The 22006-nt window shown below is 43.9% G+C and overlaps 1 gene segment (V, D, J or C); it reads left to right on the top strand.

The window, feature by feature from the left end:
- The first annotated feature begins 11984 nt into the window (after positions 1-11984).
- Positions 11985-12707, top strand: LOC122465518. The segment is given in 2 exon segments: positions 11985-12154; positions 12249-12707. Coding segments are annotated over 2 exon segments (435 nt in total).
- Positions 12708-22006: the final 9299 nt, after the last annotated feature.

Raw genomic sequence — 22006 nt, 5'->3', positions numbered from 1 at the left:
GGCACAAAAACCTCCCTGCAGCTGTTTAAGTTGTACAGAAACTGGGGCTTTTGATTATTTATTTAAGTGCTAGGGTTCTTTAAAAATCACCGTTACCAAAGGTGTGCGGGGTGGGACTGGTAGGGTGGAAAAAGGGAGGAGCCTTTTAAAATCTAATTCAACCAGAGGTGAAACATTTTAGTTTTAGCTTCATATCCTATCCAGGTCCCCGCATATTCAGTGCCCATTCACAACCCCCCCGCCCGCCCCCCACCCAGTTCCAGTGACACCAAGCAGCTGAAAGTTTGAAACAAAAATCTCTTGAGCCCCTATCCAGAGCACAGCACCCAGCCTAAGTAGCCAGGCCAAGGGCTGGAAAAATTCATGGGAAAAAACAATCCCCTGAGTGTGGGGATTGGCTGTGGAGCCTTTCCACTAGGGCTGTGTTGGCAAATGAGGGTAGACTCTGGATGCTCTGCATGGCAGTGGATCCCCTGGACCCTCTCCTTCCCCCACCTGCCCACATTCCCTTTCACTTGCCCCCTGGAGCAGCAGAACTGCATCAGATTCACTGCCCAGAGCAGAGGCGGGATGGTGCCTTAGAGTTACAACGAGTATTTTGATTCTGATCTCAGTCTGCACGTGTTTGGCACCAAGACGTGGAATTACATATTCATCTGGGGCAGGGGCAGCCTCCACCCAAACACTGAGCTGAGCTGAGGCCCTTCTCTCCTCCAAATATCACATTGGAGCAGAGACACATGTTTAATGCACATGGGTTTGGAGAACCCCTATAGAGGACACATCTGCTTAAGCTCCCCCATGTAGGACAGAGATTCTCCCGTGAGTTAGAAATAGTCCTCATTTTATGAACTAAGAGTGACCTTGGCAGCTGCTCAGCTCCTTCTGCCACAGACGCATCCTTAAAAGGTGACTTTCTGATTTTTAGGCATGATCTGAAGACATACAAAGGGGAAACAGGACTTAGGTTCAAATGTGGAACACCCTCAAGTTACAGTGTACTGTTATAGCAGAAAGAACAGGAGGACTTGCGACACCTTAGCGACGAACACATTTATTTGAGCATAAGCTTTTGTGGGCTACAGCTCACTTCATCGGATGCATAGAATGGAACATATAGTAAGAAGATATATATATATACATACAGAGAAGGTGGAAGTCGCCACACAAACTGTAAGAGGCTAATTAATTAAGACGAGCTATTATCAGCAGGAGAAAAAAACTTTTGTAGGGATAATCAAGATGGCCCATTTAGACAGTTGACAAGAAGGTGTGAGGATACTAAACATGGGGAAATTGATTCAATATGTGTAATGACCCAGCCACTCCCAGTCTCTATTCAAGTTAATAGTATCTCGTTTGCATATTAATTCAAGCAATTAATTAATTAATTATTTCCCTTTGCTAGAGGAAGGTTTAGTCCTGTTTTTTTTGTAACGTTGAACTAAGCCTAGAGGGAGTTCCTCTGTGTTTGTGAATGTTTTGTTACCCTGTAAAGTTATCTTCCATCCTGATTTTACAGAGGTGATTCTTTTACCTTTTCTTTAAATAAAATTCTTCTTTTAAGAATCTGATTGGGATTTTAAGTGTCCTAAAAACCCAAGAGTCTAGTTTACCTATTTGGTTGGTATATTATTCTCAAGCCTTCCCAGGAAAGGGGGTGAAGGAGCTTGGGGGGATATTTTAGGGAACAGGAACTCTAAGTGTCCTTTCCCTGATTCTTTGTCTAAATCACTTGGTGGTGGCAGCATACTGTTCAAGGACAAGGTGGAGTTTGTGCCTTGGGGAAGTTTTTAACCTAAGCTGGTAAAAATAAGCGTAGGGGGTCTTTCATGCGGGTCCCCACATCTGTACTCCAGAGTTCAGAGTGGGGAAGGAACCCTACAACAGAAAAGCTTCAAAAACAGACTCCAATGAGAAACTGCTGAGCTTGAATTAATATGCAAACTAAATACTCCTGTTCTTTTTGCGGATACGGACTAACACGGCTGCTACTCTGAAATCTGTTATAGCAGAGCAACGCAGAAAACTGCGTCTTTTCAACTAGTGCTGGTTATTTATGTCCTGTGCTTGTGCCCTCTATGGGAGTTTTACCATTGGCACAGCTCTTCACTGAGCAATGGGATTTGATCCAATGGGTGCAGACCATAAACCAGTTTAGAAAGGGGCTCAGGCTCCCATAGACTGAGTTTTGTATAAGAGAAGCACAATGAAGAGCTGAGAGAACGTGAATCCAAAATCAGCCAAATCACGTTCTTTGTGATGACAAGCACAATGAAGGTGAGATGGCTCTAGTAATGCAGGTGCAAATATGCACCTTCTCATCTTGCTAACTTGACAACTGATTATTACAAGCCCTCCTGTCTTGACTCAGGCAAATTTCCCATTCAAACAGTGTCAGAACTGCAGGATCAGGTCCTCTGTGAGTAAAGCCACTTATTCTCATGCACCAACTTGCATGCATCTCTCACAGATTCAGTTATAATGTCTGTGGGGGTAGAGATCTGGGCAAAATCCTGGCCCCACTGCAGTCAATGAGAGTTTTGCCATTGACTTCAATAGATCCAGGATTTCACCCCATGTTTATGTGCAGCGTTTGCACATTTTTGTGCAGTACCCAGCACGACAGAGTCCTGCTCCTTGACGGCAGCTCCTAGGTGCGACCACGATACAAATAATAAAGAATTATAATGTCTTTCCAATTATTCTGTAAAGCACTTAGCATACTTTGGGTGCTGTTAAATGAATCAATATCAAGCTCTTCAGCTGAAGCTCATGAAAGCTTATGCTCAAATAAATGTGTTAGTCTGTAAGGTGACACAAGTCCTCCTTTTATTTTTGCGGATACAGACTAACACAGCTGCTACACTGAAACCTATCAATCTCTGTGTATATGTAGGTCCTTCACGGTGTCAATCACCATGGTATCTGTGCACTTTCCATCTCAATATATATCTCTGTCTACACAGTATCTGTAATCCCATAGGCCACAAGAAAAAGAGGTTAATTTTTGTCTGTTTTGGGAGGCAGACTCTGCAATCATTGGCACTCACAAAATTTCTATCTTGTTGTATAAATCTTCTTAATTTATGGTGTGATTTCAGGATTTCAGGATGTGAAAATCAAATGATAGAATAAGATCAAATTATAGAAAATCCCCAGTTATCACAGAGACAGCCCTCGCTCTTCATACTTTCGATTGCATTGAAATCCCCACATGAATTTTTGTGGCTTTATCAATATATTCCAGCATTATAGAGATAGTTACCTATCAAATGAATTTAAGAACATGTGGACATAGCTTTCATTATGGTTTCTTATGCATAGTGCTAGTGAGGAAACATACCTCTGTTTCCCCTTCATAATATAGCCATGACGCACACAGGAAGCCAGTTGAGCATCATTAAGTCCAGCCTCAGATTTACATATCTTTCCACGCATGATATTTAAGACGTTCTAAAAGCCATCCCACTAGTTGGAAACCTTTGTGAATTTTAACAGCAACAGAGAAAAAAAATCAGGAAAGACCATGATTTTGCAAATATATTTGACCTGGTTTCTCTTTTCCATGTTTGAAGGTAGGTCGCACAGCCATTGTTTTTGAACTCTAATGCAGAAGTTTCTAAAAGAGATTCACTAAAATGCTTCTTATTTCTCCCCTTTCCAGAATCCAGCGGGCAGATTGTTATCACTCAGACACCTGCTTCTGTGACGGTGCTTCCAGGAGAGACGGTCACCATTCAGTGCAAGGCGTCCAGCTCCATGAGTGATGATATGAGCTTATTTCTGTTTAAATCGGGACAAAATCCCAAGCTCCTCATACATGATGCAAACAGCCGCTTCACAGGAGTCCCGGATCGATTCAGTGGTAGTTACAGTGGCACTGACTTCACATTCACCATTAGTAATGTGCAGGCTGAAGATGGAGGAGTCTACTATTGTGGACAAGATAACAGCACTCCTCTCACAGTGATACAGTTCGGTACAAAAACCTCTTCGGTGCCACTGCACACACCATGTAGTGTAAAGCAGAAGGAAGCAGCTGTGTACCTATCAATCTGGCTTGAAAGTAACCTTTAAAATGTTATTGTTTAACTGGACTCTCAGGTGTCTTACATTCAGTCCTGTTACAGTATTTGCGGTAACTTTTTTATCTTTCAGTAACTCAGCTGGCAGGGTCAGGAACGCTCAAGGCAGTAGCTGAAATGCACAAGCCAATCCCTCTGTTACACAATCCACTCAGTGCCCTATAAGCAGGACCTCAGTGGCTTTTTTAAGAAGCATAATTTTCAATCAATTTTTCAGAAGCACCCCAATCAATTCCCTCTGCACATGTACACCCGTGTAACACATTCCTTACACACAAACCCTCCTGTACCATTAATATTGTCTGCACCATCTCACCACTGAACTTCCTTGGACATTCCCTCCAAGCTGCTGGACAATCCACCAAAGCACAGAACCACATTATTCCACTGCATGGGGCTGTACAACTGCAGGGCCAATGCGTGGCGGGTGGGGGGGGGAGAGGGGGCTGGGAAAGAGGCAGGATTCAGAGGCAGGAGCCTTCATTACATAACTCCATTGGCTATCAACCCTGCTGAGGTTTTTTGCTGTTGTCCCACTCCCTTTGAGAGCTACGGGGTTGGGATTGCAGCATCAGCTGATAGGCTGCAGAGCTGTGTACACCCTGCCTGTCCTTTGGGAGCTAGATTCCCTCCCTTGCCCAGCTTGCAACAGTTTGTGTTGAAGTCTGAAAAATTACAAAAGGGTTCTCACCTTGTTTTATGATGGCAGCACCTAGAGGCCCCACTGTGCTAGGTGCTGTACATGCAGATAGTAAAGTAAGAGCCAGTCCTGCCCCAAACAGTTGATAATCCCAATCTACTCAACCGACAAAGGAACCGTTGTGATCCGTGTTATACGGATGGGAACTAATTCATGGAGAAATTCATAGCTTTTAAATCCAGAAGGGACAGTAGATCAAATGATTCACCCTATGAGTCTGTGGCAGAGCTGAGACTTGAATCCTGATCTCCTGAGTCCCAACCCCAGCCATATCCATAAGACCATCCTTCTTCCGACACTGGATTGACAATAAAGTGACTAATACTGATCAATTAACCTAATAATCTGAGCTGCTTTGGTCTCAGCCCTTATGAAATTGGTCACACATGGCTTTTTGTTTATTGATGAATGAGCTTCCCCTGTTGGACACTGACCAGGTTGCTGGACTGGGGCTCACACACTAGAACCCAATCAGGAATCAGAGAAATGTAGAAAGAAAAGGAGTACTTGTGGCACCTTAGAGACTAACCAATTTATTTGAGCATGAGCTTTCGTGAGCTACAGCTCACTTCATCGGATGCATACTGTGGAAATTGCAGAATATCATTATTATATACACAGACACCATGAAACAATACCTCCTCCCACCCCACTCTCCTTCTGGTAATAGCTTATCTAAAGTGATCATCGAGATGGGCCATTTCCAGCACAAATCCAGGTTTTCTCACCCTCCGCCCCACCACAGACAAACTCACTCTCTTGCTGGTAATAGCCCATCCAAAGTGACCACTCTCTTCACAATGTGTATGATAATCAAGGTGGGCCATTTCCTGCAGAAATCCAGGTTCTCTCACCCCCTCACCCCTGTGAGGGAACTCCGAAGGTCATGTACTCTAGTCACCTGCACTGAGGCAGGCCTAAGGATTATCAAGACCATCCCTGACTGGTGCTTGGCTAACCTGTTCTTAACAAGTTCCAATGAGGGAGAACCTACAACCTGCCTAGGTAATTTGTTCCAGCGCTTACCTACCCTGACCACTGGGAAGTTTTTCCCAGGGGTCTTCCCTTGGTCTAGATAGGCTCCAGTATTGTCTCTTTCTTTGCTCTCTGGCACACTTCCTGGGCAAAGGCTCCATCTGTTCCCCCTTTCATGTGAGTGGGACCTCACAGCCCAGCTGCCTTATGCCTCCAAGACCAGTGCTGAGCCTTCAACACACCCCACTTCAAAACACATGGGATTTTGCCTGAGTCAGGACTGCGGGATTGGGTTCTATGAAGGTAACGCGTCTTTTTCTCAAGTACAAATATCAATGGATCTTTCCCATGCTAAACTGCAAGCTCTCCTGGTCCAGACCCAGGTCTTTCTATCTATTCTGTAAAGCTCCTAACATATATTTGAGTGTTATAAAATAATAACCAATAATCAAATTCTATCCACATACATGTTCTCACCTGGCACCCAGCACCATGTTATCTGAACACCCCCCACTGATGATAAAGATACACTTATCTCTCCGTCACACTGCGTGAGCAAAATGACTTGTACACAAACAACAGCTGTGGACAAGGCTCTGTTCTGGGTTAGGGAGTCCTGGATTCTCTTTCTGGCTCTACTGCAGACCTGCAGTGGGACCTTGGACAAGCACTACTCATTTCACAGTCATTTAATTCTCTTCGGAAAAATAAATAATCAGAACTTGTAACTTTTATTTTCCTAACTGAAGCAAGCAAATTGTAGGAAATCCCTAATCAGTAAACGTCAGTCTATTCTTACTGTGTATACATTAGAAAATTCCAGTAAACGTCTCTGGATTTCTCAGAGTGTTTTAGTATTAAAGAGCTAGAGTCACCTAATCTGCTGGATTATTTCCATTTAATTGGGAATGTGTACACACGTCTCCTGTTAACATATCTCATGCTTAATGAGAAAGATTGACGTGCATCTGTTTCCTCCTGATAATAAAGCCCTAAAGCACACAGGAAGCTGTTAGGTATAATTTAGCCCATTCTCTCATTTACATATTTTTCCATAGGTGACAGTTAATAAATTCTAAAATTCTTCCCAGTGGCTATAAACCAGTGCTGCATTTTAACAATTAGTGTCAAAGAAACTGATCTAGAAGGAACATGATTTTACAAATGCATTTGCTCTGGCTGCTGTTCTCTGTGTTTGGAGGTAGGTAACACAGCTCTCTTCATTCATTGAACTTCTCACCACTTGTTTTGATAAGAGATTCAGGGAAAGGGTTTTTATTTCTCTCTTTTCCTAGAATCCAGCGGGCAGATTGTTATCACTCAGACACCTGCTTCTGTGACGGTGCTTCCAGGAGAGACGGTCACCATTCAGTGCAAGGCGTCCAGCTCCATGAGTAATGATATGCAATTACATCTGTTTAAATCGGGACAAATTCCCAAGCTTCTTATATATAATGGAGCCACCCGTTTCACCGGGGTCCCCGATTGATTCAGTGGTCGATACAGTGGCACCGACTTCACATTCACCATTAGTGGGGTGCAGGCTGATGATGAAGGTGAATACTACTGTCAGCAGGACTACACAACCCCGCTCACAGTGATACAACTCAATGCAAAAACCTCCTTCGTGCTGCAGCCTTCTTGGTGTGAAGCAGAAGGAAACAGCTGCAGTGGTATCTAAACGAATGGAGGTTAAAAATTTCTAATGAGAATCATCCCCACAGTGTTAGCTTCTCATTGGACTTTCAGATGATTGGTTTTATTCCTCTAAAATTCTTCCTGAAATCAGTTTCTGTATTAGCAGGGGCAGTCGCTGTATGGGAAGTAATTGAGGTACACCAGCCAACCCCATTATCACCCAGTCACTTTAATAGAACCCGATGGCCTTCCCCCCCCCCCCCTTTAAAAAATGTCCAGTGAATTTTTCAGAAAATAAACAATAACTTCCCTACACGGACACATTTCCTAGATCCTCTGCACACACGAACAATCCTCCGTTGTTATTGTTTTTTCAACCATGAATATTATCACTGCATTACCATAGGCTGTCTAAACACTTATGGTGGTGTGTAGAGGGGTGAGCTGGGGTTGCAGCCCTATTGCAGTCCTTGAGCTGGACAAAAATGTTTGACTGAAATGTTTGTGGTTTTCTTGGCAAAAATGCAGATTCAGTGATGTTCCTTAATCACTGATTTGAAACCTTTACCTCAGAATGAACTTCCAAGGGAAATGATTATTCAGCTTAGCGCAGGTGTCTGCTAAAATGATCTTTGCTAATAACTGAACTGCGGACGAACATAACCCTCAGTGCTTTAACAGAGATACACAGGCACGTCATCTACCTGACCGCAGTACTCGCTTAGTGCGCCTTGAGTATAACAATAATTTTAGCCCTTAGACAGCACTTTACAGCTTCAAAGTAGAGTACAAGCATTTACTCACTCGCTTCTACCCTGGATCCCAATTTTAACCCTCTGAAATGTTGCCCTTTAAAAATCTTCATGTTATCATGAAGGATGGGGTTTTTTTGATTCATTGCAGCAGCATTACATGGGGCCCTTCCTTGAACACTGGAGCAGACAGAAACCTATTTTTCAACATGAGTTCCAAGATAAATGATCAATGTTGATCAAACTTTTGATGTTGTATGAGCATAGTGTGAACCACTGTAGCAACTGCATGTTGCAATGTATCTCTTCCAGTCACTGGCAGGTTGTGAACTTTAAATCAGCAGTGTAATGTATCCTTCCTGGTGTAACATTTTTCTACCTGGTTCTTTCTCTTCCCAACATGTCAAGTCTCAAACTAGTTTTGTTCCTGCCCGTTTTCAAGGGTTCTTTCCGCTGCCAAGATCAGTTTCCTCACTGACTCCTCACTGCAGACAGTACTGAGCCCACAAAAGGAAATTCCCCTCTAATCCCAGGAGCGCGCACAGGTGGCTCAGACTATGTCTGCTGCCTGAGAGACCTCTCCTTTCTCTCCTCATTTTCCTTCTCTCATATCGCTGTCCTTTCCCACTTCTGACTCAGACCCTCTGTCCAGAACCTTTAGATACTTTGTATTGATTTTACATGGTGATCATTACCCTCCTACTGTCACTGGGCATTGACACCTCTACACATCTCAGCTGGAACCTTTAAAAACTGTGCTCAGCATTGCTACTCTCAGAGCAGTGACTGATTCTGTGCATTGGAACCAGAGGAGTTAGGGCCGGATTCAAAGTAAAAAAAAATCAAACCCAAAACCAAACCCAAAATAATTAAAAATAATAATCATTTTTGTCAAAAAAAACCAACCACAAATTGCCACATAGAGATTCTAAGCTGTTGTTGTTTTAATTTTACTGTAATCTGGCCCAATTTCAATTCTTCCGTTCTCAGCCATCTCTTCCAATGCACATTCTGAGTGGCAGGTGTCCTATAAATATGAGTGATTTAAAAATCTGAAATAATTAAGCTGAACCCAATTATCACCACTAGAAGGCACCATGGAAACATTAATTCCCCCAGCAGTACAATGTGTACATGGCTAGACACCAACGGGTAGTAGACACATTACAGGCATCATACAGCCAAATCAGATCAAAGGCGATATGCATCATGAAACACAAAGAGCGACGGTTAGATCGATCCATTGCTTTGCATTATGTGACAGCATTAAACATGTAGTGTAGGATATACCAAAGCACTCAGCCCTGGCCTAACTGCTCTGTTTGACATCAATGGGAGTTTTCCCACTGAATTCAATGGGAGCAGAGTTAGGCCCATGTGGGCACTTTTGACAACTCCAACCTTAACTTTGATTTCAGGGGGTGTGTCTGTGACACCTGATTTCACCATAGAAATGTTGCCACCGGATCCCATCTTAACACTCACCAAGCACAAGATGACAAGAGCTTTTAAATTCATTTGCCTATGTTCATCACAGACTTTGCGAGGTGGGGGCTGGTAAATATCACTAGGTGGTATGGGAAGGTGGACTGGTGGAAAAGATGAGTTCATTCACTGCTGGATTTCACTTTTGTGCTTGTAAATGAAAATGTCCCTGCTATGTTAAAGAGACAAGGTGAGTGAGGGAATTACTTTTATTGGACCAACTTCTGTTGGTGAGAGTGACAAGTTTGTCTCTCTAATATCCTGGGTGGGGACCGACATGGCACGAACAAGGCTGCATACCTGCGTTTTTAGACAAACAAACTCACCTGAGAAGGGAAGAGAGCAAAGCATAATATGAGAGAAGGAAATGCAGCTCCTGTCTCTGCTGTTACAGTTCAGCTATTGGTACGTGCCAGGCACAGACAGGCCAATCAGCACAGAGAGCTGGCTTGAATTAAAGCAGCTCCCAGACTGCTCTAACCTGTGCTGGGGCCATGCAGCGTGGAGGAGTTACCTCTTTCCTGGCAGCCCCAACTCTGCCGTACCCAACAGAAGTTACATGCAACTCAGAGTCTGTCCCCTGGGGGTCTAATTCTCCCCAACTTTTCATCCTCTGTCCTGGTTTACACCAGTGCAGCGTGTGTGCCAAACACTGATCTGCACATTCAGTAGAGATTTCTACACATCATCACTCACTTTGCACAGGTGTAAATGACAGCACAGGGGCAAAGCAGAGGAGAGGCTCCAAGGGTGAAGTTTATCTTAACATTCAATACAAGACTAATGTTTGTGAGACTTCACAATAAACCCTGGGGTTTCTAGTGACGTATGTGTATGAGTGAAGCACAATATACTTAGAGCAGAAACAGCTGGCATGTGATTCTGATCTCAGATCCACTTGTGCTTTGCATGTGCCAATGCACTGGAACTCCACATGCATCTGAGGCCAAAGCAGTGTCTGCCCAGAAGGGTAGCTGTGCCAGGATCCTTCCCTCTTCCAAAAGTGCATCAGGTTAGATACACCCATTCAATGCACTTGGGCTTCAAGATCCCACATGCAGAACATAGTTGCACCTATCAGCTCGAAACATTCCTCTTTCTCCTGACTAAGGAACAATCTTTCCAGGTGCTGAAGAACAAATACTGACCCAAGTGACCTGTGCTGTTGAAGAGTGAATTGATGACAGAGCACCTGAAACACAAATTTGGTTTCAAACATTCAGAAGCTTTACAATGAACATCTACATCACTGCTGTGAGTCCACGAAGCATTGAGTCTTTAAGAATATTTTAGGCTTATTCCTGTATCACTGATGTCAACAGAGATTTCATCATTGGGTTCTGCAGGAGCTGGTCCTTACTGTGCGATGAAACTGGATCTAATGAGCATACAGTAGAAGCCAGTTAGAACTGGATCAGGCATCCATAAGTTGGGGACTTTCATAGAAGGAAATATAGTCTAAAGCTGAACTAATGATCAGCTTAAAAGAGTTAATGATCTACATACTCATGCTACAGAAGGAGGGTCGGATGATGGCTAAGAAAATGTATCAGCAAATATGGTCATTCAGACTGTGCTGATTCAAAAGTTCGATTAATACATGCTCTGCTATCTTGAGTTGGGAAAAACGTATTGAAATCACTGGGATATTTGCCTAAGTCCCAGCTGGAGGACGGGACCCTTTCTAAGCAGAGCAACTATTTTCCATGCCCATCCTTTGTGCAGTAGATTGGAAACTGTTCAAGGCATGGCTCATCTCTTCCTATTTGTTCTGTAAAAACAATCTGGCTGTCTAGGCTCTTCTATGGCACCTTTCTCACGGTATCTGAGCCCCTTCAGAAATGTTGCACTGCATATGAAGATAAACATTAAGCCCATTAAGCTCAATTTAAGTCTCTCTGTTAACGTCCCAGGGCAATGGGGGCGTCCCATCCTCCTTGATGACCAGGAATAATGTCTTGTGTGCGAGAAGATGCCAGTTTTTGTCTTGAGGACACAATGTACATTCTGTTCCTGTTAAGTGATTCTATTTGGAAAACTAAATCACCAGAACTTGGATGTTTTATTTGTCCACTTTAAAGTATCAAGGCCAAGATTTTTGACAGAATCATTGGGGTATATCAAAAATCTTCCTGTTGGATATGGGGACTTCTCATGGTATTTGAATATTAAACATTCAGAGTCACCAAATCTAATAAATGATTCCCATTTATACAGGAACATGCACACAGGCCTCCTCTTAAAGTTACTCATCCTTGGTGATGCTGACAGTGACATGCATCTGTTTCCTCTGGCTAAAACAGCCATGAAGTAGACAGGAAGCCTCAAACAGAATTCTACCCCCCCCCCTCAGATTTACATATATTTCCATACATAACCATTAAAAAGAGCTATAGTTCGGCTGTGTAGTTATAAACCTCTGCTGCAATTTAATAATATTGGGCAGTGCCACAAATAAAGAAGCAAGATGATTTTACAAATGTATTTGATTTGGCTCCTCTTTTCTGTGTTTGAAGGTGGGTGGCACAGACATCTTATTATCCGAACTTTAAGGCTGTTATTTCAAAACTAGATTCACTAAAAGGCTTTTGCTTTCTCACACTTATGTAGAATCCAGTGGGCAGATTGTTATCACTCAGACACCTGCTTCTGTGACGGTGCTTCCAGGAGAGACGGTCACCATTGAGTGCAAGGCGTCCAGCTCCATGAGTGACGATATGCATTTATATCTGTTTAAATCGGGACAAAATCCTAAGCTCCTCATAAATGATGCCGCCAACCGTTTCACTGGGGTCCCTGATCGGTTCAGTGGTAGATACAGAGGCGCTCACTTCATATTCACCATTACTGGCGTGCATGTGGAAGATGCAGGAGAATACTACTGTGGACAAAGCTACCGCCGTCCTCTCACAGTGATACAGTTCAATACTAAAACCTGTTCAGAGCCCCAGCAAACACATGGTGAAGCGGAAGGAAGTGGTGGTGGCTGTCTCTAACCCAGCTGTAATGTAACAAATGATTGAAGTTAGATTTTTTTATTCATTCAGCTTGTTTGGAAAACCTTCTTTGGTGGGAGAACTGGCAGGGACAGAATACATTGAGATACACATGGTGCTTTGAGATACACATGGTGCTTATTCCATACCACACCATTTCCTACCAGTGAGAACATTTTGGCCCAAATTTTCAGTGGTGTTTTTTAATGCCCAGCTGTCCACAGTTTTAGGTTTATTTGTAACCTCACATTCATTCCAAAGCTACACCTTACACCAATCTCACAAATGTACCTACAATTTTTGGGGAGCACATCATGGATGTGAAACTGACAGAAAGAACACTTAGAGTTTAGACACTTTCGGGGGCGAGCGGAGGATTCTGATCGCAGATCAGGCATGTTCTTCCTGCCCCAAGACACTGGAACTTTATATACACATCTCAGGCAGAAGCAGCCCCAAATGTACATTGACGCACATACATGCTTTACTGCACAGGAGCTCAAAGATCCCAAGCATAGAAAACAGCTGCTCTTTGGAGTTAGACATATTCTTCCTTTTAATGACGAAGGGCTCAATCTTTCCAGATGCTGAGCACCTCCTACTGGATGCCCACAGACCACACTGAATCAGTGGGCCGGGGCATTTAAGAGCGAAATGAGCCCAGCATGGACTATAACGGGCTTGGAGGTTGCAGTTTCTGCCCTCATTTGGGATTAATTTAATTCTAACTATGGAAATAAAGCATGTGGTGCTTTTACAGCGGCAAGCAACTTGGATGTTATTTCTGATTAAAAGAATGAAAATCTCAGCTGACATGGAAATTCCAAGGAATCCCTAGTTCCCATACCACAGATCGTGCTTCCAATCCCTACACAGGGAGGTTTAGAATATTCTGTCCTATTTTTAGTGGACTAATCTGAATATATCAGCACTCTGCAGCCAGAGTTGTTTCTCTCTCAAGCATTCCCATCTATGACTCAATCTGATGTTAGGAGACACACTGAAGTCTTGATGCACTGGGACTACTCATGTGCTTAAAGCTAAGTGTGTTACCAGGCTGTACTGGATGAGGGTCAGATGAAGAATACGAACTTTCTAATGATTTCAATAGGATTAAAGTTAAGGATGGGTATACATACTTCGCTGGATTGGGGTCAGAGTGCTCAGTACCTGAGCCAGCTCTTCTTATGGCTTCTCATGCTTGATGCTACTGAAACTCACATGAACCTCCTTCCTCTTGACTATATAGCCATGACGCAATCAAAAAGCCTGCAGAGCATAATTCAGATCAGTCTGAGATTTGCATACTGCTCCAAATGAGAGGTAATACATCCCAAATCCTTCTAATACAACGAAATCCAGGACTGACAATTACTGACTAGCTCATTTCTTCATGCAGAGGCAAATCCAGCCTACATCACCCATCCACGTTGTTTCTCCAGCCAGTTGGCTGAAACCCAGTGGTTGCAGTTTGCACAGTGTAAGTGACTCAGAAGTTACCATCCAGTTTTAGTTGCCTAGGGTTACAACCTTTGGTGTTTTGCTTCGCTCCTAGGATTCACATTAACCTACAACTCCAAGTAATCCTGAGAAAAGAACCTGTGGGAATTCCCTGCTTTTTTGGTGTAAGATAAATATAAACGAATAGGAACAAAGAATGGAGGCCATACCTACAGGATGGGGAAGTCTACCCCAGGAAGTGGATCTGGCGCCGACTACACATTCACAATCAGCAGGGTTGAGAAGGCAGATGCTGGAGAGTCTTATGGCCAGCAGCACAACTTCCCCCTCACACCGTGATAAAGAGCAGCACAAAACCTCCCTGCAGTTGTTTCAGTTTTGTAGAATTTGGGACTTTTGATTATTTATTTAAGTGCCAGGGTTCTTCAAGAGACACTGTTACCATCTGGTGGCGCTAGAAGGGTGGGGAAGGGGAGGAACCTTTTAAAATCTAATTCAATCAGGGGAGAAACATTTTATTTTTAGCTCCATATCCTATCCAGGGCCCCTGTGTATTCAGTGCCCATTCACAACTCCCACCCAACCTCTAGTTCCAGTGACACCAGGCTGCTGAATATCTGAAACAAAAAAAATCTGGAGCCCCTCTCCAGAGCACAGCATGCAGCCTAAGTAGCCAGGCCAGGGGCTGCACAAATGCATGCGAGAAAACAGTCCCCTGAATTTGCTGTGGAGCCTTTCCATCGGGGCTGCTTTGGCAAATGAGGGTAGACTCTGGATGCTCTGCATGGCAGTGGATCCCCAGGACCCTCCCCTTCTCCCACCTGCCCACATTCCCTTTCACTTGCCCCCTGGAGCAGCAAAACTGCACCAGATTCACTGTCCAGAGCAGAGGCGGGATGGTGCCTTAGAACTACAGCGTGTATTTTGATTCCAATCACAGTCCGCACGTGTTTGGCACCAAGACGTGGAACTACATATTCATCTGAGGCAGGAGCAGCCTCCACGCAAATATCAAGCTGTGCCAAGACCCCTCTCTCCTCCAAATACCACACTGGAGCAGAGACACATGTCTAATGCACATGGGTTTGGAGAACCCTTAAACAGGACACATCTGAGCTCCTTCTGCCAGAGGAGCATCCTTAAAAAGTGACCTGGTGATTTTTAGGCATGATTTGAAGATGTATAAAGTGGAAACTGGACTTAGGTTGAAATGTGGAACATCTTCAAGCTACAGTGTACTCTAAACACCTACCTGGCTGTTAGGAGAGTAACACACAGGACTGCCTCTTTTCAACTAGTATTGGTTATTTATGTCCTGATTTTGTGCCCTGTCTGGGAGTTTTACCATTGGCTTTGTTAGGAAAAGGAACAGGTGCTTACTGACCAGTGGAAGTTGCTCCAATGGGTGCAGAGCACAAACCAATATAGAGAGGGGATCAGGCGGCCATAGACTGGTTACTTATAAGAGAAGCAACCCACAAGAGCTGAGAGAATCTGAACCCAAAATCAGTCAAATCACGTTCTTTGTGATGACAAGCATAATAAGGATGTGATAGCTACAGTAATGCATGTGCAAAAATGCACCTTCTTGTCTTGTTTACTTCAGAACTGCTTATTACAAGCCCTCCTGTCTTGATTCAGGCAACTTTCCCATTTAAACAGTGTCAGAACTGCAGGATCAGGTCCTCTGAAAGTAAAGCCACTTTTTCTCATGCACCAACTTGCATGCATCTCTCACAGATTCAGTTATAATGTCCATGGGGTAAGAGAGAGAAGCAAAATCCTGGCCCCACTGCAGTCAATGAGAGCTTTGTCATTTACTTCAATAGAGCCAGGATTTCACCCCATGTTTGTGTACAGTGTTTGTACACTATTGTGCAGCGACCAACACAACAGAGTCCTGCTCCTTGACGGCAGCTCCTAGGTGCTATCACAATAGAAACAATAAAGAATAATAATGTCTTTCTAATAATACTGTAAAGCACTTAGCAGACTCTGGATGCTGTCACATGAATCAATATCAATCTCTCTCTACATCTAGGTCCTTCCATGGTGCCAATCACCATTGTATCTGTGCACCTCTCATCTAAATATACGTCTGTGTCTACACATTATCTATAATGCCCTACGGCATATGATCTACACAAGAACAACTATTGATTTTCATCTATTTTGTGAGGCAGACTCTGCACTCATTTGCTCGGATATCATTTCTATTTTGTAACATACATCTTAATTTATGGTGTGACCTCAGGATTCAGATGATTCTGATGTAAACCGTCACATTATCGAACAAGATCAAATTATAGAAACCCTCAGTTATCACGCAGACAGCGCTCGCTCTTCCTACGTTCGATTGCATTGAAATCCCCACGTGACTTTTTGTGGCTTTATGAAAACATTTCAGTATTATAGAGATAGAGAGAGATTATCTATTAACTGAATTAAGAACATGTGGACACATCTCTCATTACAGTTTCTTATGTGTGATGCTAGTGAGGAAACATACCTCTGTTTCCCCTGGATAATATAGCTATGGTGTACACAGGAAGCCAGTTGAGCATCATTAAGTGCAGCCTCAGATTTACATATCTTTCCATGTGTGATATTTAGGACGTTCTACAAGTCATCACACTACGTATAAAAATTTTAACAGCAAAGGAGAAAAAACTCAAGACAGACCATGGTTTTGCAACTGTATCTGATTTGGCTTCTCTTTTCCATGTTTGAAGGTAGGTCGCACAGCCATCTTCTTTTCTGAACTCTAAAGCAGAACCTTCAAAAAGAGATTCACTCATAGGCTGCTTATTTCTCCCTTTTCCAGAATCCAGCGGGCAGATTGTTATCACTCAGACACCTGCTTCTGTGACGGTGCTTCCAGGAGAGACGGTCACCATGCAGTGCAAGGCGTCCAGCTTCATGAGTAATGGTATGAGCTTATACCAGTTTAAATCGGGACAAAATCCCAAGCTCCTCATTTATGATGGCTCTAGCCGCTTCACAGGAGTCCCAGATCGATTCAGTGGTAGATACAGTGGCACTGACTTCACATTCACCATTAGTAACGTGCAGGCTGAAGATGGAGGAGACTATTGTCATGGACAAGATTACAGCCTTCCTCTCACAGTGATTCAGATCAATACAAAAATCTCTTTGGTGCCACTGCACACACCATGTAGTGTAAAGCAGAAGGAAGCAGCTGTGTATGTATCAGTATGGCTGGAAAGTAACCTTTAAAATGTTATTGTTTAACTGGACTCTCAGATGTTTTAGATTCAGCCCTGTTACAGTATTTGTGTGTGAAGTTATTTTTCAGTAACTCAGCTGTCTGGGTCAGGAGTTCTCAAGGCAGTAGCTGAAATGCACAAGCCAATCCCTCTGTTACACAATCCACGCAGTGCCCTATAAACAGGACCTCAATGCCTTTTTTAAGAAACATAATTTTCAATGAATTTTTCAGAAGCACCCCAATCAATTCCCTCTGCACATGTACACCCGTGTAACACATTCCTTATACACAAACCCTCCTGAGCCATTAATATTGTCTATACCACCTCATCACTGAATTTCCTTGGAGATTCCCTCCGAGCTGCTGGAAAATCCCCCAAAGCATAAAACCACATTATTCCACCGCATGGGGCTGCAGGGCCAGTGCGTGTGTGTATGGGGGTGGCTGGGAAAGAATTGTGATTCAGAGGTGGGAACCTTCAGTACATGACTCCATTGGCTACCAACCCTCTAGAGGTTTTGTGTTGTTGTCCCACTCCCTTTGAGAGCCATGGGGCTGGGATTGCAGCACCAGCAGATGGGCTGCAGAGCTGTGCACACCCTGCCTGCCCTTTGGGAGCTCGATTCCCTCCCTTGCCCAGCTTGCATCAGTTCGTGCTGAAGTCTGAAAAATTACAAAAGGGTTCTCACCTTGTTTTATGATGGCAGCACCTAGAGGCCCCACTGTGCAAGGTGCTGAACATGCAGATAGTAAAGTAACAGCCAGTCAGAGAATTTTTCAGAATCATCATAATAATTTCCATCTGTGCCCACACCTGGGTTCCAGATCCCTTTCACACAGCACCAATCCTCTTATTAACATTTTCTGAACCATGGATATTATCACTGCTTTCCTCTCAGATGACATGGGCTCAGGGCTTTGGAAGGCCCCACAAAAATGTTTCTGTGTGATTCCACTGCATGGAGATGGTCAACTGCAGAGCAGGTGTTTACATGAAGGAATTGGAACTAGATTGGTCTGGAACTAGACCTGTGATAACATGAATTCACTGTAGATGGTGTGTGCTGGGGTTGCAGCCCTTTTTACAGCCCCAGGGCTGAAATATCACTTGTAGATTGTCCAGGGGTCTCTGCCCACCCTGACTGTAAGGTTATTTCAACAACCCGATTTCACTTGAGCTTCTGACTTAAGTTGGGGGTGGGGTGGGCGTTTAAAGTGCCCCCTGCACTCTTTTGGCAGGGGGAAATCCTCTGCACAGCCATGGCAATTCTCTGCACAGAACAAGATTCTCTGCACAGAACAAGATTAGCAAATAGAATCATAGATACTAAGGTCAGAAGGGACCATTATGATCATCTAGTCTGACCTCCTGCACAACGCAGGCCACAGAATCTCACCCACCCACTCCTGCGAAAAACCTCACCTATGTCTGAGCTACTGAAGTCCTCAAATTGTGGTTTAAAGACTTCAAGGAGCAGAGAATCCTCCTATGCCCCATGCTACCGAGGAAGGCGAAAAACCCCCAGGGCCTCTTCCAATCTGCCCTGGAGGAAAATTCCTTCCCAACCCCAAATATGGCGATCAGCTAAACCCTGAGCATATGGGCAAGATTCACCAGCCAGATAGTACAGAAAATCCTTTCCTGGGTAACTGAGATCCCACCCCATCTAAAATGTCTCTTGGTAACAGAATTTCATCTCCGAAACGAGGTGCCAGTGGGCTTTCTGTCCTGTGAGCTAAACCCTGACATCCGATTATAGGGATCACTCACTGTAAGGAAACAGACAGTGATTCAAATTCACGCCAGGAGGTTTATTGGGAATCCTTCCCTCAGTATGTAGGGTTCATTGTAACTCCTTCACTAGCTAGCTGGGCACATAGCAATTACACTGAGCCACGCCCTAACTGCTGTTCCTCTGGGCTTGTCTCACCGGCTCTTTCCCACTGTTTGGTAGATTCACTGTCACAACTTCCCGTAAACTAAATTAGGGCTCCTTGCACCAGGGAATCACCTTCAACACTGTGTTTGGAGAGTGCCTAGCACAATGAGGGGCCTGTCCTGATTGGAGCTTCTAGTTGTTATCGTACCACAAACAATAGCAATACTAATGCTTTAGGAACCGAGACCCAGTGTCTCACTAGGACATGTACTGTGGTAATCCCATGCTGCATTTACTTCATGGGAGGTAAATAACACTTGTCACGGATAGGACAGTTAATAATGTCTGAAGTTATTGGGATTCACAGACGTCTGCTTCCTTTTGAAAGTACAGGTATGAAGTACACAGGAAGTCAGCTGAGCGTAACGAGGCCAGCTGCAGATTTACATATCTTTCCATAAAGAGATTTCAGTGTATTTTTTAAATAATGCTGAGTGGCTAGCAGCCTTGGATTCATTTGAACCATCACTGAAGACACAACAGAGACGCAGAATGGTTTTACACGTGTATCTGATCTGGCTCTTTTGCCTCTTGGGTGAAGGTAAGTGGTACATTTTAAAAGATTAATATTTTAACTCTGCTGTTTCAAAAGGATATTCACTAAAAGCTTCTAATTTCTCCCATTTCTAGGCTCAGAAGGACTCATTGTGATAACTCAGACACCCCTGGTCTCCGCATTTCTAGGAGAGCCCGTCAGTTTTCAATGCAAGGCTGACAGTAACGTTAATGATGAAATGAATGTATATCTGTTCAGATCAGGAGAAGTTCCCAAGCCCATCATGTATCATGCAACCAACCACTTCCCAGGGGTCCCAGATCGGTTTCGTGGTAGTGGAAGAGGGACTGATTTCACGTTCTCCATTAGTCATTTTCATGCTGAGGATGCCGGAGAATATTTTTGTGGACATGACTATGGCTATGATCTCACATAGTAATACGGTCCAATACAAAAACCTCTTAAACTGCAGAGCCCTCTTCATGCACATGAGACCAGATGGGGATGTTTCTTATTCAGCGAATAATGAAACACTAACTTGAGAATACATTTCTAAAGGAAATGAGCATGCATCTGAGAGCAGGTGTCAGCTAACATTCTCAGTCTAGTAAATGAACTGCAGCAGGAGAGACCATTCAGTGCAGTAGCAAAGTTTCACATGCACCTACCACCCATATCATGTCCCTTCCCTTAGTGCCCTTTAATAATCCTTGGGCCTTATCTAGCACTTTTGAGCTTCAAAACACAGTAGAAACAACTGCATCTAATACTGCAACTCAATCCCAGTTCTAACCCCCTGAAGTGATGCCCTTTAAGGCTCTTAATGTTATTCTGAATTATTTTATTCTTTCCATTCGTACAGCAACATCACGTGAGCGCCCTTGCTAGAAAACAAACCCGCAGAACCTGGTTTTCAAAAATGATTTGCGATATAAATGATCAATTCTCTACACACATTTTTAATACTTCTGATCTCCTATGGAGCATTGTAGTTACTGCCCATTGCAATCTCTCCCAGCGTATATATTGGAAAGATGCACTACAATGCTTCATATTTCCCTGCCTCGCTGCTTCTCTCTCTCATGAGCCAAGCCTTAGACAGGTTTTCTCCATATTCATTCACAAGAGTGATCCATCAGCTTCCTCACTGATCCTTAAATAGGCATTCCCCTTCAGTCCCAGGAGCGTGGCTCAGGTGGCCCAGACTGTGGGTGTTACCAGAAAGACACCTGCAATCTCTCCTCTCTTTCCCTCTCTCATACCCTCCCTCCCCACCCCCCTTTCCTTTCCTTACCCACCCTCACTCCTTCAATAGACTTTACAAGTGGAGTCTTAAGCTGTTGCTGTCACTGAGCTATGTTTCCCGTGGAAACCCCAGCTGGCATCTTTAAAAACAATGTCTCTGTCACTGAGCACTGCTGCTTCTGGCAGCGTCACTGATTCTGTGCCCTTGGGGACAAGCAGACATGAGGCCTGATTTGCCAGAGAGCTCAGGTCAGATTTCAAGGGCTCAGAAGCCCCACGTGGAAAGAAGGAAGGTAGCTGGCTATAGAGTGACATTTTGTCAGGAGCTTCATGAATCCAGGACCCTTAGCAAAACTGACTTTCCAAGTTTGAATCTGCAAACCCATCCTCATTATCCCTGCCAGGAGCTCACAGGTAACTTTTCAAAAGTGCCTAAGAGAATTTGGCACCTAAATAACTTTGAAGATCTGGACCTTAGAACACAAATTCCCATTGAAAGTCAGCTCCTGGGTATGTCTACACTGCAATAAAAACCTGCAACATGGCTGCGGCTCTCCTGGGTCAACTGACTTGGGCTCCTGGGGCTCTGTCTGCGAGGCTAAAAAGTGCAGTGTGGCTGTTCAGGCTCAGGGTGGAGCCCAACTCTGAAACCCTGCAAAGGGGTTAGGTCTTTAGAGTCTGGGCTACAAGCCAGAGCCTGGGCTACAAGCCCGGCCCAAAGGTCTAAACTGCAATTCTAATGCCACAGCCCAAACCCTGCAAGCCTGAGTCAGCTGACCCGGGCTCTGAGATTCGTTGCTGTTGGTTTGTCATTGCAGTGTAGATGTACCCTTAGGTGCTTCTGGAAATATTATCCATGTCTCTCCCCTTGATCTATCATTATAGGTGCAGGACTCCCAATAAACTAATCAGTGACTGATATTGCTCAACAGTCCTGATAATTACAGGTCACTAAAGAGTACTGTGTTTAATACCCAATGAATCAGCAGTCAGATTTGAAA

The sequence above is a fragment of the Chelonia mydas genome, chromosome 4 (assembly GCF_015237465.2).
Source record: "Chelonia mydas isolate rCheMyd1 chromosome 4, rCheMyd1.pri.v2, whole genome shotgun sequence".
Lineage (NCBI taxonomy): Eukaryota > Metazoa > Chordata > Testudines > Cheloniidae > Chelonia > Chelonia mydas.
The sequence above is the reverse complement of the archived record's forward strand: the minus strand, read 5'-3'. Positions and strand labels throughout refer to the sequence as shown.